The sequence below is a fragment of the Podarcis erhardii genome (genome assembly GCF_964252035.2).
Source record: "Podarcis erhardii genome assembly, chromosome: 12".
NCBI classification, from domain to species: domain Eukaryota; kingdom Metazoa; phylum Chordata; class Lepidosauria; order Squamata; family Lacertidae; genus Podarcis; species Podarcis erhardii.
Genome location: NC_138513.1, coordinates 27,894,778 through 27,920,025, shown reverse-complemented (window position 1 = coordinate 27,920,025; position 25,248 = coordinate 27,894,778). Strand labels below are relative to the sequence as shown.

General features: G+C 42.2%; 1 protein-coding gene across 7 annotated transcripts in view; it reads right to left on the bottom strand.

The window, feature by feature from the left end:
• The window catches only part of HDAC9 (histone deacetylase 9), a 425,839-nt gene that overhangs the window by 71,339 nt on the left and 329,252 nt on the right, over window positions 1–25,248 (bottom strand). For all 7 annotated transcript variants that reach the window (XM_081881910.1, XM_081881911.1, XM_081881909.1 and 4 more), the window contains 3 exons: window positions 25,045–25,132; window positions 14,795–14,914; window positions 14,361–14,458 (listed from right to left, as the gene is read on the bottom strand). In XM_081881910.1, coding sequence (XP_081738036.1) covers window positions 14,361–14,458; window positions 14,795–14,914; window positions 25,045–25,132 — 306 coding nt within the window. The remainder of the gene's footprint in view (window positions 1–14,360; window positions 14,459–14,794; window positions 14,915–25,044; window positions 25,133–25,248) is intronic.

Sequence of the window (25,248 nt, the reverse complement as noted above, 5' to 3'; positions counted from 1 at the left end):
GAATGCTGCCTTGTGCTGAGTCAGACCAATGGCCCTGCAGTGCGAGAAGCACTATGCACTCTGCTGCTGCTGCTGGAAATTACAAGTAGGGTGAGTGCTATTGCGCTCATGTCCTGCTTTTGGGCTTCATGGAAGCATCTGCTCAGCTAAATGGGTGTAAAACAGCCAGGCTGTTCTTAGGATCTTACGCATCATATATGCTGACGAGCAGCAGCTGTCCGTCATTTCAGAAAGGAGTGTTCCTGAGCCCTACCTGGACAAGCACTGAATCACTGACCAGGCTACTCGACCCTCTTCTAGTTACAGTGGTACCTCGGGTTACATATGCTTCAGGTTACATACGCTTCAGGTTACAGACTCCGCTAACCCAGAAATAGTGCTTCAGGATAAGAACTTTGCTTCAGGATGAGAACAGAAATCGTGCTCCAGCGGCACGGCAGCAGGAGGAGGCCCCATTAGCTAAAGTGGTGCTTCAGGTTAAGAACAGTTTCAAGTTAAGTGTGGACCTCTGGAATGAATTAAGTACTTAACCTGAGGTACCACTGTACTGTGTGGGATTCAAGGGCAGCTGCCTGGGCACCTGAAACTTTAAGGTGAGCATTATCTCCTCCTAAACAGTCTGCAGCCACAGGCAGGCAGGCAGACAGACCTGCTAACAGGACCTCTACTTTGTCCAGATAGGGTGTGCTTACATATTAATAGGCAGAAACACATTTATACAGCTGCATCCACACTGTGACATTTTAAATTTTTTATTTTAAGAAAACAAACAAAAAGAATAGGCAGAGGTGGTCTCATTAGCTAAGCTACATAAAACAGATATTTAAAAGAAGCATGTGGCTAACCTGGTTTCTGCTACTTTGGAAATGACCCTTCCTTCTCATTCTGGAAAATGAGACCTTAATAAAATATCCACCAAAGGAAAGCAGTTAAACAATACATATAAAGCACCAGGGTGCAAATGCTGTAATGATGTTAACTTCTAGAAGGGTTGCATCAAAGACCCAAATGCTTACACAATTTTACATTAGAACTGGGCTGGACAACTAAAACATACTGGGCACTGGCACAGGAAAGTGTGCCAATTCTAGATATTATTTTCAGCAACCCCAGTACAGATAATCAAGAGTTTCAGTCTGATTCTATACACTGACGAATTTCTCCAACTAAACTGTCCATTTCAGCTTCTCTCAACCTGTCATTTTTACAACGTTAAGTTTACTTCTCGACTTTTATTCTTATTAATAATAATTTTTTATTTGTACCCTGCCCATTGACTGGGCTGTCCCAATAACTCAGGGCAGCTTCCAACATAAATAAAAACATCAGTCTGAAATTTTATACTATTTTTAAGCCCTCACCAAAGTGTGTCAGGACTTTACTGTGGATTTCACCAAACATGCCCGTGTTTGCATGTGATTTTGTCTAATTGACACATTTCTACAAGCAGTTCCCCATAGCAGAATGCATTTTGAACTTTATGTTCATTAATTTGTGCATTTTAAGCACCATATACCCATTCATGTACACATTTTTTTTTTTGGTTGAGGAACTGTATCACAAATTCGGAAAAAAGTGCAAATTTCAAAGGTGGCCTGCATTTTGGTTCACATATTGTTTCAGGAAGTGATAATCAGGTGCAAAACAATCTGAATTTGCCCCCCATTACTATTGCAAACCCGTCATTCTACAAGCCCCTACTAGCCATAGTTGTGTCAGGTTGTTTCAGGGCCAATCAGTGAATTATATTGCTCCTTCTGACTAACCTGGAAACAGCTTTGGTTAGCTACAGCTTGCATGTATCCATACAATTCAATGTATGGGCAGAATATTGATGAATGCACCCACAGAAACTTGGGGTTCCACCCTGAGACCTCCAGGTATAGGGAGATATATTAATTCAATAAATAAAAATCATAATAATTTTATTTTCTTTTTTCCATGGATCTTGCAGATGATTTTTCTCATTCCATTGCCAGTTTATATAGAACATTTGTATATAGAATGGGGAACATGATTTATCACCCATACACTTGCAATATTTCATTTCACCATTTTTTGTAAATATTAGAAACACTTATGATAAAGCCTGAACCATTCTTGGAAAATATCTAGAGGCTAGGACTTTAATCAGTTTTCAACTCAAATCATATAAAAGTGGATGCATGCACTGTTTATTATCCTCTCTCTTGCCTGCCCCCTATGCAGATGTGCCAATAAAAGGAATTGTGCATCCGTAAGAAAGTTGAGTTGCAGTAATTAATTTGTGCAATGAAAAGGTTTTGTTCTGGCTCTCCAGTGGATTAAATGAGCTTCATCTGCTGTTTTCAAAAGCTGGTTTCAGGGGGAATAGCAAAGGGAGTCAGAGGTGTTTTGGCGAGAAGAAGTTGGAGTTCCCAAATAAAAAAAGGAAAAGAAAGAAAGAAAAAAGGAGATTGTGTGTCACAAAATAAAAGCAGGGTTGCTGGTATAGCTTTATTGTAAACTTTGAAGTATAACAAGCCAGTCAGAAGACCTCTAGGTGTTGCATTTTCTCTCTCTCGTTCCCCTAACAAAACTTTTTCCATTCCTTCCTCCAAACAATGTCCCTTGGACATTGACATTAAAGATGCCAAGAATTAAGGCATAGTGTGCAACAACTCAGACTGTCAAGAAAATCAACTCTTGCTCAGCAGAATTAAATAAACCAATAATTATTATGGAACTGCCACATAAATACTTGTACTTTTCCGGGGAAAATTAATTTTGATCAAGGATCCCTTCTTAGAGTTTCTCACCATTTCCCTACAAAAGCAGCTGGTGCTCCTCAGACAAGCTGCAAGACTAGACTGTTCTTGGAAGTGAAAATGCAAGAGGCAATCCCCCCCCCCTTCAGGAGTCCACCTAACATTTATTGCTTTGTGGTGCCATGTAAGGTCAACCCTCTCTGCAAGTTGCTTTAAAAAAAATTTAAAAAACAGTGACACTACAGACCTTAACTCAGGCAAACCAAACATATAACAGGAATAAAGTGGAAAGCAAGCGAGCCCACGGATAGTGAGTTTTATCTCGCCTCATCACTTTTCACCCTGATTACACCATATGAGAACAAACTTGGAAACAAGGACAAACTTGGAGGGAATGTGATGATTGTGGAGCTCTGGGAAATGTTTTCTGGCAATTCCTGAGTTCTGTTCATTTTCAAGCACAGTATGCAGCTCTCATATAATTCTCTCCCCTCCCCCTGGTCAATGCTTTCTTTCTCGCTATTGTCACTCTAGCCATGAAGACACCAGTTAGTTTATTTATCGCTTGTCATCCTGAAAATATTCCCATTTCACTATTGAACAGGGTGCTGTAGTGATTACCTCCACCTTCAGAAAATGTTCTTTGCTTTACTTTAAAAATAAAAAAAATCCTTCTGAAATTATGTCCACCTCTTTCTCAAGGATTAATGGTGGATTACAGCCAGTGTGGCCCACTGTTTTAGACAAACTATACATTATAGACTTGCGTAGCTGTAGCCCCATTGGCCCCTGAAATGTGGAAGAGCTGGTTCCCAAGGGGGTGAACAGGAGCAGAGGAGCACTTAAGCCTTTCACAGACTGTTCTTTTCCCTGAAGCTTCTCCCCCACCCCCCACCCCCCGCCATGAGATGTTAAATGTGGAGAAACACGTGTGAATCTCAGAAGGGTAGAAGCCAGAGGTCTGAATCTCCAAGAACAGGCCCTGTGAGAAACCTAGAAAGAAGTCAGTCATTTGGTTTGACTATGTGGCCTACTTTACAGAGTATGATCCTCCAATTGATGGAGTCCTCTTCTTGAAGAGCTGTCCAGCCCAAGTCCAGTTTAAATGCAACAAACCACAAGCAGAGACAGCAAAGGTCTTGAAGTTGCCTATCAACTCGACAGCAGACCGAGCAGCCACAAACGGCACCTGGTCACAGTCTTCCCCACTATGTTTGGTCTTTCTGTTTCAATTACAAGTGTGTTGTCATGGTCAAGAGTGTTGGGTTTGGCCTGAGAGACCAGGATTTCAAATCCCTACTCAGCCATGAAGCTCACTGGGTGAAATTGGGCCTACCACTGTCTCTCAACCTCACAGAGTAGTTGTGAGGATAAAATAGGGAGCGGAAAACCAAGTGCATCACCCTGTGATCCTTGGAGGGAAAGGCTGAATATAAATTGTCAGGGTTTCTGGGAGAAGTGAGGAGATGGCAGAGGAGACGGAAAGCGAGTGGGAGGAGGGAGAGAGAGACGAGGAAGAAGATGACGGAATTCGAAGGGAATCTATGAGCCTAAGCAGTGAGTCAGAGGATTCCCAAAAGGGAGCTAGCATGATCAGGCGAAAAGCAGGAGAAGAGAGAAGCTGTGAAAAGTCAGGAAAGGAGGGGAGAAAGCCCAGTGAAGCACAGACGCTGTCAGAGGGGTCTCAGCCGGAACGGAGTAAAGGGGGTGGAGTTGTCAGCCTCTCGGAGGGAGGAGGAACAGGAGAAAACAGAGAGAGGGGGTTGGAGCAAGGTGTTCAGCCGGAAAGGGTAGAGAGTGGAACAGGGGGCAGTATAGAGGACGAAGGAAAGGTCAAAAGCAACGTACGCGCGCCAAGTTCAAACATAGAGGCGCGCGGAAGTGGGGAAAGCTCAGAGGAGGAGCCCGGCCCCAAAGCCAGAAGGAGGGGGCAGGAGGCGGCAGAGGATTCAGCCTCAGGCGAATCCCGGAAAGAGAGAACCCAGGGGGGCAGAAAGACCCTGCGGAAAAGAAAGGAGAGGAAGAGGTGGTCTAGAGCCAGGCTATTAAGTTGGTGTGGAGGAGGGGAGGAGTCAGAGGGGGACTTCGGCGGTCTAACGTGACAGACGTACAGCCACAATGCTGAACTGTGAAAGAAGCAATTATCTTCAATAAACTTTTCCTGTAAGTAAACTATAACGGAGTAAGGTCTCTCGTGAGCTGGGACCCACCTGGGTGGCTGTGACATAAATGTAATTAATAAATGCATAAATTGTTATTTATAAATTTGCATCTATGTGTAGAAATAGCCCAGGCACATTTTATGCAAGTTGGTGTCTTCCTCTTTTGGGGGGTAGAAGTAGTGGTGTATTTGCTCTTTTCTTGGATGCTGCAGAAGTGGCCCCCCTATAACCACTTCTGGAGGGGTGCAGTGAACAAGGTGTTGTTGGGGAGAGCTAGGCATCCTACACTGCTCTTCTTAACCTAGCCTGCTCCTCTTGAGTGTGATGCACAATGTTGTCCCATCACATGTACTGAAGATTCAGCTGCCAGCCCAGTTGGTTTTGAATAGGTAGCACTACTGTATCCTTCACCTCAGGCTCTGCTGACCCCTATTTGCCCAACTGCAAAATGGGAAGAATAGTAACAGGCTTTGTTGGGTTGCTCGATGGCTGAACCAAAGAACTGAAAACAAGCTGCAGGTTCTGAAAGACCTACATGTCCTAAAATCAGGGTGATTTTTTTAGAAGAAGAGGTTCCAGAACTCACCACAAACTCTCTCACAATGGCAATGGTGCCCACCTGAGAGGTGCCAGAACTGAGTTGCGGCTGAAAAAAAGCCCTGGCTAAAATAACTAAATGAGCCAAACTTTTTTCTTTTTTAAAAAAGCATCCATGAATATGTTGGGATACTACCAGGGAGACAAAGGCCATCATGCCCCCACGCCGTCTCCGGACAATCCATCGATCTCCCGTAGAAACGCAGTATCAGTCAATTAGCGACACAAGCCTCAGAAATAGCATGCCACATTCCAAGACTAGTGCACGTCCTTTCAGCAGAGTTCCACAATGAAAGATGCACTCAGGAGAGCATTATTTACAACTTTATTCGGCGTTGGTCAGAACAAAGAAAAAAACATGACTGCCTGTCTGCGTGTCCAGGCACAGAGAGAGAAAAACAACAGCTATATACAAAAGAGAAACTTCCTGTGAGCCGGAAGTATGCAGACTCTGTGACTCACAAAGCCTGTTCCCTTTTAAGGTGGAACGGAAATATCCTAACATCCTCCCCCTTTCCATGTAACCTGTAGTGCCTGTGGTTCAACCCAGTTGCAACCTCTGTACATAAACCTTAAGTTGTTCTCTGTTAACAACCTTAGACAACAGATCAGCAGGAAATTCATTTCCTGGCATGTAGGACACCTGAATGAGTCCTTTCTGAATACACTCTCTTGCACGATGTAGCTTAATCTGCAAGTACTTGGTTCTTTGCTTGCAACTCTCTGAGTTCAGCAAAGCCAAACAGGATCTATTGTCTTGATACACTTGTATAGGACATTTCACAGAAACTCTGATGTCCTGAAACAGTTGCATCAACCATTCACAATCCATGAGTGAAAATGACAGAGCATTGAGTTCTGCTTCACAGGAACTTAGGCTTACTGTCGTTTGCTTCTTGCACAGCCAGTCAAACAGACAGTGGTTATACATGTAGCATACTCCAGAAGTACTTGTACCATCCGTGGTGTCACTTCCAAAACTAGCATCTGCAAAGATTTCAAGACCTCCAGTCTTCTGACTGGTGAACCTCAGCCTGTAGTGCAAAGTCCCTTTCAAATAGTGGGCTATGCGCTTCAGAGCCTTCCAATCCTGAACAGTAGGATTGTTGACATGTCTGCTAAGCAGTTTAGTGCTTACAGCTATGTCAGGTCTTGAGCATCTAGCAATGAAATTCAACTTGCCTAGAATGCATCTGTACAGCATAGTGTCAGAAAACGCTTCAGCAGTACTATCCACCTGGTAACCTGTCACCATCGGTTTGTCTGCTGGGTTTGCTTCAACCAAATTCAACCTGGTTAATACATCAGCAATGTACAATCAGACCAACCCTACAACACAACCTTCACAACCATACCATGAGTAGCTAAAAACGCCCTACGAACATGAAACGTAGAAACACTGAGGTTTGAAATGTGAAATCATTGAGGTTTTGCATAATTGCTGCAAGAAACCTTAAAGGCAAGTACAAAGGTAGGGAATGAATTTGGCTCCTTTGCTTTTAAATAAATAGCCCTTGCGATACTCTTGCTGGAGCTATCACTTCGGAGCTCCCTGCTGACTCCAAACTAGCAGGCCTGGAACTTTTATCTCACACAGGAGAAGGCTGTGGTTGTAAAAGTAGCACTCAGCTTCAGTTCCCTCCACTGGCAATCTACTCAAGGGTATTCTGTTACATATCTACAAGAAAATGGGCTCTTTTGGAGGCCCCTACAAGGATGAAACAATCCCTGGGAAAACTTGTTTTCCCCAGAATGAAACATGGCACAAAACACACGCACCCCTAATCTGTGCATCATTCTTGTGCACATAGTGAGCAAAAGAGAAGAACATGAGCCATTCACTTAAGCAATAGAAAACGCCCCCTATGAGAAGCAGGGGAACATATGGGGAACACAGGCCAATCCTGGAGGAAATCGGTAGATACTATTCACCTACACATTTTTGGAGTTATAAAAATGTTAGTCTTTGCTAAAATGATGCTAAAAGGACAGGTGTTCAACCATCCCAAGCTGCTTTTCAGATAAACCTTATGGGACAGTGTTCATGCTAGTTTTTAAAATGGCCCAATTTAAAAAGGGAAAAGTTTTTGGCATTATCATCACTTAAGGTTCAGCCACTACTAAAACTTCCCAACCAGTAAAATTGCATTTTGAGAGGTAAAGAATATTAGATTATGAAAAGTCAGCTAACGTCAAAGCCAGGTGGGTAAAGATATAGATGATGATATAGATGATGATATAGATGATGATATAGATGATGATATAGATATAGATATAGATATAGATATAGATATAGATATAGATATAGATATAGATATAGATATAGATATAGATATAGATATAGATGATATAGATATAGATATCGATTAGATATAGATATAGATGATATAGATAGATAGAGATAGAGATAGAGATAGAGATAGATGTGCAATGCTCCCCTTAAACCCCCCCCCCAATTCATGTCCCATCAGGCATGTAAGATTTTGTCCTGACTTTCCTTTATCTTTGAACTGCAGGATTCTGTTAGGCAGGGAGCATTCAAGAGCTTTTGTTCAAATACTTGAGTGAGATTGCTTGTGTTTACCCTGATCTTACGACCTTCCTCCACTTCTGCCGCCTTCTCTCTCCCCACTCCCAAGACCAAGAACTTGTTTTAGGATCCTGCAAAAGGAAAGTCATGGTAGCAGAGGGTATGGCTGGGGCTATTTGTGTCCATTTGTCCTCTCTGAGCTGTGCAAGCTGATCAACTGACTGTCAGTCCTTGCAAAAACTTCACATCGTGTGCATTGGCCCTTGCAGGTGCCACCAGCTCCCTTCCTCCATTTATCTCAGCCTTCTCCCCACACAATGCCATAGATGATGCTAGGTGTAGAGCAGGTGGGTGTGGCCAAAACAGCCTCATGGGCCAAATGGGGAGGCCTGCACTGAGCACTCAGGCCAAAGCACTTCTCAGGCCAAACTATGCAAGGCCTGTGAATCTCAATTGCCTGTAATCGACTATTTTCTACTGAGCTCCTTCTCTGACCTGTCAGGTTCTCCACTGGCTCCATTTTTAATTCACCGGTTTCCATTCTGGCTCCCCTGCCTCCATTCCTATGCCCCATCTTGGGAAGGCAGCGTCTGAAAATCAAATGTTTGCAGCTGTCATCATTGCCGGACCCCTAAAAAGAATGCCTGCCCCATTCATTTTCTTTTGTAAAGTGAGCTTGAAGGAGGAGACGTCTCTTGCGTTTGTTTTGCTTTGTTTTCTTTGTGCATTTAGAGGGTTTAAATGAGGGGTGTGTGTGAAGCCCACTAAAGGAATAAATTCCATTGGTAATTCTGTTTTCCTGCCTCCCCCAGACAGATATATGCGGAAAATCCATTGCCCAAAGCAAAATTCCACTTGGGTCTCCATCCTTCACTGCTTTTGCAATTGTTCTTTCTAATTCAGACCCACAGATATTTCGGCATGAGCATTTTAGCTCACAGCCACACTGGAAAGATTCAGACACAACTCTAAAACCCATGACAATGAATTACAAGAGCAAGGAGGCTGTGTCATAGAATCTTCAAATCTTAGAACTGTAGAGTTGGAAGGGACCATGATTGTCATCTAGGCCAACTTCCTGCAATACAGGAATCTTTTGCCCAACATGGAACTCGAACCCACGACCGTGAGATGAGCATTATTTTGTTCCTCACTGTATGCTCCCTGCTCTCCTTTCACCATCTATCTTCCTTGTGCACTGGCCCCTCAAACAAGATGTATTCTGATGAGTATGTTTATATGTTTACGCATCTTTAAGGCTACATAATGCTAAACCATTAACCATTCTCATTAACACGTACCAAGCCTGTGGTGCTATTGCAAAGCAAAGGTTGTAACAGCAAACCATAATTCAAGAAAAGTGGGGAATAAACTTTCCCAGTTTGAAAAGGAACTCGGCTGAAAGAAGTTGCCTTTGGAAATCTTAAAAAAGTGGTTTGGTATGGAAAGAGTTAGAATTCTGCAAGAAGGAAGAGATTTCAAGAATCCAACCTGAAAATAACAAGCTTTCCTTGGATAAAGAGGTGGCAGATTTGAAACAACAGCAATTCAGATTTTGATGGGGTTTTTTGCCAATGTTTTGAGACATTTTCTATTTCGACAGAGCCACCATTTTTGTTTTGCATTGCATTTTTGTTCATTTTCAAAGTAACTAGTTTAAATTATCCCCCCAAGTCTAGGTGTGCCCCCATTTTTTGCATCCCAATCACTGGGCATTTCCTCCTCTGCCATACCTAGCCAAAACCAGTGTCTTAACTCTTCCTTTAATTTATCTGGATAAACAATGATTTCATATCAGTAAGAGTTTTGACCACTTACAGTCAAATCACTTTTTCTGTTTCCTCGCTTGCACGGTACCCCCTGTGTAACTATGGGTTCTGTCCTGTAATTCAGGAGTCCACTTCCTTTGAATTCCCTTCTCTACATTTTAGGACATGGGCACAGCAACTGTAAAAATTATGGAGAGCGTATGTAACAGAAAATCCCTGACCCATAAAGAAAAATAGAAAGAAAGAGGATGTGGAAGCTAATCCATTAGAGTGAAATGAGCACTGTTCAGTCTGCCACCAGCCAGCTACCACCTGCTTGCCTTTTCACTTACAACAAGTCTGGGATGGTCCTTCTCCTCCTTAGTCTCAGTGTTGCCTCAGCATAATCCTAGCCGGAGAAAAGATGGGGACAAAGCTAGAATAAATTGGCTCTGGCTGTCATTGGCTCTGGCGCCACATACTGCTGGTCTTCCTACCTTCTGCCCATCCGGTCCCTAAGGACACCAGTCACCACTGAGTGGGTGTGGGGAGACCATGACTACGATAGTCAAGAAGGCATAGCAGCCATGGAGTAGGATGTTCAGTTTATGTCCCACACAGGGCTAGGCCTCTTATTTTGCTACAAGGGCATTCAGCCCAGGCTATCCGCCTAAGTAAACTGTTCAGTTAAATGGGCTAAATTGCTCTTTCATACACGAAAGGAAGCGAAATCAAAGCATGTGGATATGGCAAGGCAGCCGCTTTCCTTGACCACAAGCAAACCTCCACAGCATCAGAAGCCATTTGGAGAGCAGTAGCATGGCATAATTCTGAATGAAAAGACTGGGTTAATTTCAGTGACTGACACATGTGCTAAGTTACCTCGGGGTGCATTGTCTCTGCCCTTTCAGATGAGATACCATCGGTCCAACTGTGGTAATTTTTCTGATAGCCATGCGGTTGAACTAAACACCAAATGTGCTTGGCTCAGCTTCTAGTATTCTACCCTTATTCACTAACTGGGATTGAATGTGAACCAAGCTTTTAGGAGGTGAGAGAAGCTGAACTCCAGCACCAAACCCTTGTGCCATCTAAACACCCTATTTTCCCCCAACTTTTTGATTGACTTCAGCAAAGGATTGATGAAAATATAGAAGTGGGTACCATTTGAGGTTGACCAGCTTAGATGGCGTACCTTAAAAGTAATTGAATCTTTGACAAGGCGTTTTCCATGATAGGCAAATTATGCATATGAAATCAAAACCCATTTCACAGAAACAATGCGAGGCTGTGATTTTATGTTGCTTGTGTGTTTGGGGTCGATGTCAGGTGTGTTATGTCTGAATATAAAACCACCTCAGCGCTGTGCTTTCCTGGACCACCCAAGAGTCCTGGGGGGTAGAGGAAAAGCAGGTTTTATAGATTTTGTGGTATATTTGCAGTGCAACGAAGGTATGCAGCAGATATAACATTTGCAATTATAAGTTCTGACATTGGTCAGAGCAGAAATTAGTGGTTTTGTTGTCAGCTGGTAAAGTTCTGAACTAGCTTTTGCAAACTTGACCTGGCATTCTTGACCCAATGCCAACTGTTTGCCCAGTCCTGACATGCATTACTTCATCAAGCAATTTCACCATAAGAGGGAGGAGGAAAAAAAAGAGCTGTGCAGCTGCAATAGCAGAAAACTGGACATGAAAGTACTTTTGCGTATGCGGTAGCCCCTGGGTTGAGTACACAATACACTACACATTAAACTGTCTGAAACACCTAGGCTAAAATATAAGGAGAAATCTTTAGCACTGGCTGCTACAGTCAGTGACATGGATAAGATTAAATATCTGTTGTCTGGTTCATACAAGTTTGTAATGCTTAATATAGCTAAACTCACAATAAAGGCTGCTCAGCATAGACTAGGTAGATGAGATTTAAGATTCTGTTCTTCATGTGAGTTTTATTTATTGCATAGATCATGGTGTTTTTTTATTTATATGTATAATTTATATGCTACTGTTTGGCAACAACCTGTATTTGGCTGCCTTATTAATACATATGAATTTGGATGTGAAAGGCAGGTTTGATATCTTAAAGCAGCAGATCGGCGAGAGATGCCACATTTATTTGATTAATTGGTTAAACTGTGGTGTCAACAGCCAGGAACCAAGAGGTTGTGTGGCTATATCCAAAGGGCTGTTTCAGTGTGTTGGCATCTTTGCTATCCCCGAACCTGTGAATCCAACAGCAGTAACTTCTGCCCACTCCCTCCAGAAGAAACAGAATGGAACCTGGAATATGATGACACCAGCTGTCAGGGACAAGAAAAATCTACTGAACACACTTCTATGGGTAGGGAACTGGATGCAACAAAGAGCTGGATCCAAGATTGGCCAAGCCTCCATGAGCCACTTTGACATGTTGGTTGGGCTGCCTACCTATCAATCACTGAATGTGTCACATGGTTTCAGGTGGTTTTAACTTCCTTCTGCCGGTACAAAGGAAAAATGGGGAGTGCACTCTAAGGCCACATCCCACCATACATTTAGAGCACTTTGATAAGTCATGGCTTCCCTCAAAGAATCCTGGGAGATGTAGTTTATGCTTTACAGAGCTACAATTTCCAGCACCCTTAAAAAAACTACGGTTCCCAGGATTCTTTGGGGAAAGCCAGGCACTCTAAATGTAAAGGTATGGATGTGACTCAGGTGAGTTTCTTTAGGCCCAGCTGAAATTTGGTGCTTTTTCTCAAGATGAGGTGCTGTGCAGGATGATAGAAAAAGGTATCAAATAAATATATTTTAAAAAGAGAGAGAGAGAGAGAGAGAGAGAGAGAAAGGTATCAAATTTTAAAAGCACAAAATTCGAGCTACAGCAGGAAAGGAGGAATCAGGAGCATTCTTCCTTTTGAATTTGGTGCTCTTTGCGTCCAGAAGTTAGCCTATCCCACCAGGTCAGTGTGCCTTGACTGAAATGACTTTGTTGGCCAAATGACGATGCTGGGGTAGGGGGGCTAATTAGCCCCACAGGCTGGATAGCTCAGTTCCTAGAGCATGAGACTCTTAATCTCAGGGTTCGAGCCCCACATGGGGTGAAAGATTCCTGCATTGCAGGGAGTTGGACTAGATTACTCTTGTGGTCCTTTTGACTATATTCTGCCTTTTGACTATTGTAATTGTAAAGCAATGCAGGGTATGAATAATGCACAGCAAACAAACAATTGACCAACTAAAAATATTGCAATTTGCTAAATATAAAAAGTTGCAAAAATTGTAGCCACTCCCCCCTTTTCCCAAACTCAGACTGAAATGTCTCTTCTAGGATGTCTCTTCTGTACTGCGGAATCACAGTACAGACATATATAAAAACAGAGCATACTTTTTCTCTCTGCAGAAATAATATTTAACCATATGAAAATCTATGTACATATAATTAATTAATTGGCTGAAATGGTCAACTAATAGCCCAATCCTGTGTGGATCTACTCAGAAGTAAGCCCTGCTGAATCAATGAGGCATACTCCCAGGTAAATATTTATAAGATTTCAGTCTAACTTTTCTTTAAGAGGTGAAAACTCTACTTTTCTCTCTCTCTCAATGAATATTCATTTGTTGACCACAATACACACATGCAATCCCCCTTGTGTAGACTGGGGAACAACCGAGAGTGGTGTAAAGGAGGTTGAACAGTAGAAGAAAGTTAATATTTTTCTGGAGTTTTCTTGGCTTGAACAGTATGTTGTAGGCTATTTAAGATTAGGCCATGGTCCAGAAGCAGCCAGGAAGGGGCTCTCATTTCTGAATGAGACGCAGAAAGAATAAGGCATATTTCATGGAGGTTGTGCATACTGACCAGAGATTGTGCATACTGCCCAGAGAATGTACAAAATTCAGCCGAGATAGGCACATTCCCCAAAGTCTGCTATATTGACTCGGGAAGATGCACAATTCCCTCTTCACGAATGGATTGTGTCCATATTCTCGATGAGGCCAGGGGAATGTGCACAATGGCTGGTTGTGATGCCCATTAACCACTCAAATTGCATTCCCATTAATTTACACTCCCATTCTTAAACATCTTACATGGAAGATCACGAATGTCATTGTCAACAGTAGGTCTTAGTTCTGTATATGTTTGGTCAGGGTGTAACAGTGAGTTTCCATACACCAGGAAGCAAGTTCCAGGGAATGAATGGGAACTGAGCATTATCCTGGTTAGATCATGATGCCAACACTTTACTCAGGATTTTCATTATATTTCTTACCTTTGAAAAGGCTTTTAACTAGTTAAGTTTACAGGGTGGGGGCAAAAAACCCAAACAATCCAGCAATCTAGGCTACTTCACGATTGCTTCAGGCATGAAGTGGTGTGTGTGTTTTTCTCGTGGGTGGCCAGCAATATTAACATTGACTCTTTATGAAATTCAGCGAAGTCTCCAAACACTACATAATAACAGATCTTTCTTTCTTCTTTTTTTCAAAAACTTGAAGCCAGGTTCCACCATGGGTCACGTTTATGGCTTTCAAGATTGCTGCAATTCTAACACTTGTATGTTTCAAGCTCGGTTACTTCTGTTTGGCACTTTCAGAAGGAAACAAGAACCAACCTGTATGCTGTGAGGTACTCTGCGTCTCCCATGGGGGGATCCAAGCCACCTGTCCAAGCAATATTTATATTATAACCTTCGCCAGGGCCACTTCCAACCTGAAAGGAGAAGTGGGAGAGGGGGGAGAAGTGCCAGAGGAAGGGGGGGTGGGAGAGAGGAAAGGCCAGGAGTGAATCAAAATAAGAAAACATCCAAAAAACGTCCTTTTGAAACAAACATCAAACGGCATGTCAAATCAACCTGGCCCCCATTTGACAAGGACTGTTCTGGGTTATGCACTTGTTCTGCGCTGGTCCCTTGGCCCCAGTGGACTATTTGGTAATCTAGTGCAATTTAAAGCACCAGTCGAGGATGAGAAAATTAGGGGTAATCATGCAACGCAATTACCCGAAAAGATACAAATAAAATTGGGGCTCTAAAGAAATAAACCTAACCTCATTTGGGTCTCCGCTGCCAGGGAAGAAGTTGCCTTCATCATAGCGATGGAGAGAGACATACAGGATGCTGGGGTCAGCATAAAAAGCCTGCTGTGTACCGTTGCCATGGTGAACATCCTAAAGGGGAAAGAAAACAGATGACAAACACAATCATGTCCAAGCCAGTGTGCCGAGAGCCCTTTTGCTTTCTCTTCTCCTCCTCTTTTTTCTCTCCCTCTCTTTGTGTTTCTCCCTCTTACTTTTTCCTTCCTTCCTCTTCTCTCTCTCTCTCTCCCCCCTTTCCACCCGCCCTTCACCACCCCAAACTTCCTGAACTTTCAGGCAAATTACTCTTTAATACACTCATTTTTTAAACCGGCTTCTAAAAATCAGGAAACCACAGTGAGCATGCCCTTGAGACTCCAGATGAGCAGTCATTGAGAAATCCCAGTCCTTTTGTACAATTAGATATTATACACCGGCTCTTTGTACTCCTTGTCTCAGTGATGGAATCTAGCATCCTGTTTTATGGAGGAATTTTATGACTTATTAACTGCCAACAGTTCATAACCCCTCAGGCTTAATTAACTAGTCTCATTGGCCTAAAAAAGAAAGAAGAAGAAAGACTAATGTTTAAAATACAAACTAGAATTCTGCAGGAGGATCTATGGGCTATGGAGCATTTTTGCAATTCTTGAAAGAGCACTAAATATTCGGGTATTCGTTGATTTGCCAAGTTCCACTATTGAGGTCAAAGGGTTTGCAACCAGCTGAGTAAATTGGCTTCCTTGAAATGTTCAGTTCAGTTAGCAGTCCCTCCGCAGCAAGATCCACATCAAAAGGGAACCCAGATGCAGAAAGGACTTCATACTTTATGTTCATAAAATCATGACGGCTGCAGTTGACGATGTAAGAATATGATCTCATTAGCTTGGAGCAGCCTGATCCTCAAAAGGCCACAAGTGCCATTCATCCTCTACGCTATTTGCTGGCAGGCCACTTTGAAGAATGAATTGCAAATCCTCTGACAAAGGACAGCATAAAAGATCTGCCTATTCCATCAATACAATGCAGCTACACGCATACGAATCATTGGTAGCAATAACTTACTAGCAACAATTATTAGCAGCTATGATCATGTTTTAAGCTGCAGTGCTAAACACGCATGCTTGGAAATAATTGCCACTGGAAATCCACGGAACTTGCTTCCAAGGAAATGCACTGAGGATGTTGGTGTGCAAAATAGCTTTCCGAGACTGAATTTGTTCACAGCCACAACAGTCTTGTGAGGGCTGCTTCCATAAAGTTTGTGTATTGACATAGATCATTACTGTCCATTCCCACTGGGCAGAGGAAATTACAAGGAGAGCAGCCAAATGAATAACAGCCACCCAGATCAGATTTGCCAACCTGGTGCCCTCCAAGTGTTTTGGACCACAGTGCCCATCAGCTGAATGGAATTGTCACCCATAGCATCTGAAAGACATCAAGTTGGTGAAGTCTGAGCCAGAGGAAGTCATGTGACCCTTTTAAGAAGGGCTGAGGCCAAGCTAGGAGCACTCTTTTGGTCAGAGCAACAAAGGGAGAGAGTCACCTGCCCAGCCACCCTATGCCAATTCCTAAGCAACCTTTCACAGGTGTCTTCTTGCATCTTAGATCACACTATCTCATATCATCTATCACTGAATTAGCAGGTGGTTAGCTAATGAAGAATGCAGTCCATGCATCTTGTAAGGGACTGTAAGGAACTGAAATGTACCTATTGGGTGCATGGAGCCCAAGTGGGAAAGCCAGGAGGAGTGGGTAAAATATGTCTGTGTACTAGGGCAGCGAACTTGGTGTGAGACTGGTTAGAAAAGCCTATGTGCCCATTTTGGGGGTTTTTTTGGGGGGTTCTTTTTTAAATTTGTTGAATGCATTAGGAGAACTGTCCAGTCTCACAAAGTTTCTGTTAAACTGCTACAAGCATCACTGTTTGCCATTTCATACCGGTGAAAAAGTTAATTGTTTAAACTGAGAATATTCCTATTTCCTGACTTGGCAGTGAGATGCAATTACAGGACTGGCAGTCATAAGGAAAGACTTACGATTGCTTAGGTCAGTAGTTCTCATGCCGTGGAACTGTTCCCTTTTGGGGGTATGGAAGATTTGGCGGGGGGGGGCATGAAGTTTCAGAGAAGGTTAGGATGCTGAGGCAGATGCTGCCTTCTTCTCCAACAGAGTCTTATGGTTCAAATGCTCCTCTGATGAGAAACCTACAAAAAGTTTTGGTTTCTTTGGATTTCTGTGTATGTACCCAATCATCTCAATGTGATTTAGGAAGAAAGGGCCTCTGCTATTTTGTTCTTATGAGGTTTCCTTGTGCCTGGTTTTAGGGAATGGAATGAAAAAGCCAGCCTACAGATCCTTGCAGATCAGCTTGTATCTACCCACAAGTGTCCACTTTTGTCCACTTTTCTGTGGAACAGATTATTGATGCTGGCTTTGACCTGGAGGGGTCCAAGCTGAAACTGATAGAGGAACACCGCTTAAAGTGTTTAAATTATAACGTGACAAATAAGGAAGAACACATGCCAGACGTATTGGAACTTGGTCTCGGGGTAGATTCTACAGCCACCATACAAAAGCAAATATGGTCTGGCTAGCCATGGAAGGGAGACTCTATGGAAATTCCATATGCACAACATGGTGCTCTATGGTGGGAGGCGGGATAAAGGAAGGCGGGATAAAAATGCACTAAATAAACAAGTCAGTCAAATCTGTGCTCTAGATAATTTCCCCAAACTGAAGCATAGAACTACAATTTAATTAGGTTGCTGAACAACCTATTTGTGCTTCTCTTTTGCACTTGGCTCTGTGACCACTATGGATTTCACAAGGCCACACATCAAGTCAAAAAGGAGAGTGGGTGACCTACAAATCTTGGATCTGCCTCTCCCTGTCATTAAATGCATTCAGCACCAGTGGGGATACGAATCTTCCAAAATAATGAAATTTGAGCATACTGGCTATCTATTCTCTATGCAAGCTGAGGTTTAGTTTCAGTTATTTTGGGGTAATGCAGAGTTGGAGTTACACAGTAATCCTGCAGGATGTTTTATGAATCCATAATATTATTAAGCTATTATTGATACGTTCAAATTAATGCTGAAATGGGATTGTGTTATTTCATTAAGGAAAATAGCTCCTGGGGAAATGAAAACCGCAAAACATAGTTTAAGGAATTTTAAAATTCATGGTGAGCTCATTAGTATGTTCAGCAAAACCTGTTCCCAAGGAGCCGTGATGGCTTATTGTGCAGGTAATCATCGCAATATATCACAGCACGCCATTCAAAGATTTCCAAGTATAATGAAGCCAAATGTAGTCTAGTTGCAGTTGCTGCTAAAGACATGTGTGTTGCCAACTCTTTAAAATGTCAATTCTAAGTAAGACTCGACCAAAATTCCCTCACAGTTTCCTATTAGTTAATAATAATAATAATAATAATAATAATAATAATAATAATAATAATAATGGGCAGTGATTTTCTGCTGCTTTCTTGGGGCAGAGAAAAACATCTCAGAAATGGTTGAGCTTGCAGAGTGCCTTGGAAGTAAGACAATACAATGTGATGTGGCATCAGTCCTAGTACATTCCTGGGGGAAGAGCCCTGCGCCACTTTCAATATTGCAGGGCACTTTTGAGTAGCACAAGAACTATTGCTTAAAACCAAACAAAGAGGGATGGGTGGTGGTGGTGATGGGAACCATGACCAACTTGTAAGATTAGGTAATGCAAGCAGGAACCTCCTTCTGAAAAACTGAGAGAAATTCTTCCTTTCCCATCATCTTTCAGGAGGGTTTCATTGAAAAACATTTCATTGGCATTTTCACCTCAGCTCTAGTTATTAACATTTAGACGCAATTTCTAAGCCACATAGGCCCAGAAATTCTTTCAATAATCCTAGAACATCAGCCTAAAGGGCGTAAAGGTAAAGGGACCCCTGACCATTAGGTCCATTTGTGACCGACTCTGGGGTTGCAGAGCAGCGCACAGAAATGCCGTTTACCTTCCCACCAGAGCGGTACCTATTTATCTACTTGCACTTTGACATGCTTTCGAACTGCTAGGTTGGCAGGAGCAGGGACCGAGCAACGGGAGCTCACCCCGTCGTGGGGATTCAGCAAGTCCTAGGCTCTGTGGTTTAACCCACAGCGCCACCCGCATCACAATCTTGCAGAACACAATATAATGGTGGCTCAGGGCTGCAACAGAAATGACCTAGATGCCACTTAACAGTAACACTACTCACTAGTTTAGCTCTTGAGAACTTTTCCCTGCTTCAGGCACATTCCCACTACTCTTGCTATGCTTTTCTTAGGTGTCTCCTAACAGAGATAGAGCGATTGCTTTAACCTCCGGGGAAAGCTCGATCATCGAGAGGCTATTGGGGAGAGCACAAGGACACTGTGCACCCCAAAAGAAATCCAAAAGGGAATTTTGGGTGCAGAGCTTTGGCAGCGCAATTTGCAGGCTCTCCTGCCCTCCCCACCATGGCAAAAGGTCACTTTCTGCCAATGCATGAGCCCAAGATATGAGCTTCTGAGCCACCAGAGATAACTTCTATAATAATACATGCCATTCGAGTTCTCAGCACTGATGCGCTCTTCAGAATATGCATTCCTAATTTGATATTTCTGAGATGTACAATGACATTTATTTTCTCTCTGGAAACTAAAGGGCAGGGCAGGGAAGGCTGTGGCTCCGTTGTACATCACATTTTGCATTAAAACTTTGACATCTCCAGGCAGTGCTAGCAGAGACCACGGAGAGCCACTGCAGTCAATGTATAGAAAATACTGAGTTAGACCAGTGGTCTAACTTATATGATATTGTAAACATTGTTTTCACAGTATATGGCTGTTACTCTTCCATTTATCTGTCCAAATAAACTATTGCTGAGACAGCAAAACATGGGCGGTAAGCCTCTTGTGCAGGCTATTTTTTCTGTATACGTTAACTTTGTGTATGCTATTTCTAATATTGCCACAAAGGCTTCACATACTTGTCTGGAAACAAATCCTATGGAAGACAATGAGGCTTTCTTCTGAGTAGACATGTGTAAGCCAAATATATTATTTGTTCCTTGGAAACAGATGCTGCCATAAAGGATGTTGGATAATTCCAGCAGAAACAGAAACGGGCGTGAGTGGAAACTGTGACAATTTGCACATTTGTCTGAGGCCAGGAATGAAAATCATGCAAGCAAATATGAGTGGTATTCTCTATCTCTGTTGTTGTTGTTTGTTTGTTTTTAGATTACAAACACTGCATAAATGACATTATAGTCTGCATTGTTCTCATGGTTTTCCTTCCATTGAAACACACTGAAGTTAATTATGTGATTAATTACATTAGTTTCAGCCATATCAGATAGCGAGATGAACAATGTATGTTTCAACAGAAGCTGAACTGTAGTGGAACAGAAATGATGCTGAATGCAGCAAACACAGGGCAGAGTGGAAATTTTTGCCTGCTTGCATCTACAGCTGCCACAATTAATTTTAACAAATTGTTGTAAATACTGATGCATTTTCTCCCTATATGTGTGGGATAAAAATGGAATACACATTATTTTTCAACATAACATGAGTAGTAGCGCTGATAGACAAAGAAAGAGGGCAAGTCATTTTTTTGTCTGATAAATGGTTACCTCAACAGAAATAAAGGAAATAGTTCCAGCATAGTTGCTGATAGCAGGATAAATGGGGACATTTTTCTTGCACAGTGCAAAGTTGAAACACCAAACCTTTGGGTTCCATGCACAATTTTATCCAAGGGCAAAGCTAAAGAAATGATAATATTTTTGATACTTTTTCTAACATCCATTCTGCATTTTTGTGGGGTGCTTCCACAAATTATTTCCGACACGTAGTAATGATACTTCTCTCCCCACCAAGGAGAACCTTCTCAGATCCAACATAGGCAATGATGTGGAAGTTACTGTCTCAAACTACCAGTGCACAAAAATTGGTTTTAGGTTCTGATTAAAAAAAAATATGGAAAAATGTTTAGAGGTCTGTTGGATACTTGATTCCCTTGAGAAAAAGGAGGCAGCATGAAAGAAGATGGGTATCTTCAGCCCTGATGGCAAGCAGTATGTTTATTCTGATCCAGTCAAACCTTGTAGATTCAGGGTGGATACACAAAACTCTCCTGCCTTTTTGTTTTTTGAATTTTTTAAAGCATTTACTGATTCACTGCAATGGAGGGAGCAGATATTTCATATAAATGGATGGAGCTGGCTTCTGCTGAATGTATAGGAACTTGGTGTGAACATGCAGTATACATAAAGCGTTGAATGGGGATGGTGGTATTATTTTCTGTTAAGTAAAGAAGATGGAGATAATATATTATACAGCCTCATGAACTTCACACAAAAGCAGGGCAGTACCATTTAGGGCATTTGGTTCGGGAGCTGTGTGCCACACATGGGACAGTCTCCTTCAAGAACTAATCAGTAACTATGAGAAAATTCTTCCTATGCCATTCCTATTTTTCAGCATGTAAACACTGAAAATCCTTTCAGGATTGCAGATTTAAATCTTTAAAAGGAATGGTAAAAGCTCCAAGGATCAGAAAGAGGGAAGTTAGTTGAAACAATCTGGCTTCATTATATTTTTTCAATGCACATAATCCCCAAATCCAGGAGAAAAGCAGTTTCCAGGGCTGAGTCAAATGTTTAATATGTGTCGGCAAAAATTTCAGATAGAAAAATACTGTAGCGTGAGCGCAACGCATCCACCAGCTGCAGCTTGGCACCTGCCACCTTTCTTTCAATATGTATATTGCAGGGAACTAATTGATGCAAATTACCCACTGCCATATAATTCATTATACCTTTCTGAAGTCACCCTCTGTGTCAAAAATAAGTTATCCCTTTTTTGAGCTACTCTCTGTTTGTTCTGGACCTGCACCTCAGTCCATGATTTACAGAATGTGGGATTCTGAGCAAGCACACACGTACAGTGGTACCTCAGTTTACGAACTTAATCTGTTCTAGAAGTCCGTTCTTAAACCCAGGTGCGCTTTTCCTAATGAGGCCTTCCGCCGATGGTGCCCTTCCACCATTTGGCTTCTGTTCTTAGACCGAGGTAAAGTTCTCAAACCGGGACACTACTTCCGGTTTTGTGGAGTTCGTAAACCGAATAGTTCGTAAACAGGGCTGTTCTTAAACCGAGGTACCACTGTACTTTACTTAGTCCTGCCAAAGGAGATATCCTAAAGGGAGGCAGACTTGTGGAACTGCCAATTTATGGATAAAGTGGGAATCCTGATCTGTGTTTGATCATCCAAGCACACAAACAAATGATCACCATTTTTCCATAGCCCCATTCACTTGAAGGAACATCAGACATAAAAAGAGGCTTCTGTGCTGGGTCCAGGTATGCTGCTCCCTATTTTAAACACAATCTTTAACATCATTGCATACAAGGTGGCTGGGCTGATTCAAAGCACGGAACAAACATGCAAGGCTCGCTGTGAAGCGGGTCTTCTCAGAACCTGGATTTAGAACTCAGATACAAACACTCATCAGGGATTCCTGGTGCAGGTAAATTGTAGAATTGTAGGGTTGGAAGAGTCCTCTAGTCCATTTCCCTGTAATCACAGCTAAATAATCCCTGATAGATGGCCATCCAACCTCTGTTTAACACTGCCCAATGAAGGAGAGTCCAAATCAGGGAGGGGAATTCCCATACCTCCAGGTGGAACACCCAAAGAACATCTATCACTGCTGTTGGCCACCTCCAGCGTACAGGGTATTCAAACATAGTAGCCAGAGAAAGCATCCCCCTCCTCTCTATGAAACCATGTACCTTGGAAGTCAAACAGAATCAGTTCCGGAAGGCCGTTTGACTTCCAAAATGTTCGAAAACCAAAGCACGGCTTCTGATTGGCTGCAGGAAACTCCTGCAGCCAATTGGAAGCTGCAGAAGCCCCATCGGACATTCAGCTTCCAAAAATAGTTCACAAACCGGAACAGTCACTTTTGCAGTGTTCAGGAACCAAGCTGTTCAAAAACCAAGGTACGACTGTGTTAGCTAGGTTAAAGGCCCTCCATTCCTTCACAGACTGCAGCGGTATCTCCTAAATGGTAGAATACATGGTAAGTATGCAGAAATGGAGCTTCTGTTTGCCGCAGACTCCCAAATGCAAGTAAGCTCTCGGTGGCAACAATGGGATGCACAGGTACTTTTGTCAATGAGCACCAAACCTGCTATTGCATTGATTCTCAATGTTTGCCAAGCATTCATAATTTTATCCTAAAACAAAGACATCACTGGCATATTGGGTAGCTGGGCCAGATATGTGGAATGAAAAAGCAGCAGAGATTCTCAACGTATGAACACCCAGTCACCGGTTCCAGTTGCTCTGCTCCCCTTTACCTAGAACATTTGTCATATTTTTTTCTGTTTCTATAAGGCAACTCTTAACGTCAACTCTGAAACAGGTACAAAGGAAACCAGAGCTTGTTTGCGACTGCAAAAAACAAACAAACACAAAAACCCAGGCATGGTGGGTAGGGGAGAAAATCCCTAATGCACACATCTTTGAATGCAATTTTTGTCTAACGCTCACATTTTTGCAAAGCATTTTCTGTAATATAATGGATTTTGGTATGTTATTTTTACTCATATGTATTTTTGTGAACACCTTGTCCCATTTTGTGCATTTTTGTACACATTATGTAGCATGAGACCGGCATTGCAGAATTTGGGAAGGGGCAAATTTCAAAGGATACACTTCCCACATTGTTACAGAAAGTTCGTATTAGGTGGGCCCACCCTTCAATGTGAACTAAATCAAATTTCCGGCCCATCCGTAGTGACAAGAAGTGCTTGTTCCGCCATGTCTATATGCTAATTGTTGCCTTTCCCTGCACAGCTAATGTGGGAGTGTTGATGGCAAGCTTCTTCCTGGTTGGTTAACAATGGCAGGGTTACTGCTGTGGGCGCATTTTGCTGCACTGCTGTTATTCTTGTGGTGCAATATCTGCTGCTGATTTAGCATAGGACTGCAGCCGTAGAGGCTTCTGAGTAGAACAGGACTCTTCCTGTCACTTGCCCAGAAGTGTACAGAACCATCTTCATTGTTTTCCCTGCTTAATTGTGCATTTTGTATCACATGATTAAATATATTAGAAAACAATTGTTCATAACTAAACCACAAGCCCTGTTTTCTTGCACCATCCTCCACTGAGGCAACGTCACAAGGAGATTTAATTATGAGCGCTGATGTGAATAAGATTTAAACTATTAATTCCGTAGCTTGGGGGGTGGGGTGGAATCTTTAACACATTTTGTCTTTAAATCTTTTATCACCTGCAAAAATTAATTAAATGCAGATGTAACAGGTTAGGTTTGGATGCCAGGGTTCATTTCCTGTCTATGCTTTTTCAGACAACTTATTACACCTCCTCCCAAAGTGTAGGCAAAACAAAAATGGTGCTCATAAATCAACCCCCGGCTTTTCCTCCAGGCTATGCATGAAGTTGGTCCTTAAGTAGGAGGCAAAGCTCAATTCATTATTCACAAGCAGAATGGATAGAAAACTTACCCAGTGACAACCGCATTTGAACTAACCATTTGTTTGAAACTGTACTATGCAGCAAAAGATTAATCTAAGCCACAAAGGCTGGCTCTTTGTTGTTATTAAATTAGATTTCCTGCATGGAAGGCATCCCGTACTGGCACACGTGATTTGGAACCGGGCGAGGGTGGGCTGGGGAGAGACAAAGGCCTTGTTCCTTTGTTTCAATAATGTTTGTATTGCACAACTAAGCTGAGCTATTGTCAGCTTAAGGAGGGAAGCCAAACTGGTTACCAAACCAAAGCCACACAATTTAACTATTTCAAATTTATATTCTGCAGGGAAAAGTAAACGTTGGTACTTGTTGGGTCATTTTAACAGTGGAAGTATCAATTCATTTAAGGACCATAAAAGTCACTCTGATCTGCGCCTTCTTCTCATTAAAATTGCAGTTAACACCATTAAAGTGAAACATACATGTTTATGGTTTCAGTCCTGCCATCCTGGATTTAATGAGTTCCCAAATTCAGAGGAAAAACACACACCTTTATTACTCCTAAGTATTAAAGGCAGGAAAGCCTAACATATAAAAGAAAAACAAAAACCCTTTTTCCCCTCCCCCTTTCCTTCCACCCCTCCCCAAACCGTTTTTATCTGGATCCACCCAAATGATGATGCTTGCCAAGAATACATACCAGATCTACAATCAATATCTTGCCTATATTTAGCTTGTCTCTCAAGTATTTGGCAGTAATTGCAACCGAATTAAAAAAGCAGAACCCCCTGTGGAATAGAGAAGAACAGAAATTTTACAAAGCACATCAGTCAGAAAAACAGTTATAAATAATGTTCAGGGCATGCGTGTGTGTATGTATGAGTGTTTTAAAAAACTCCAATAT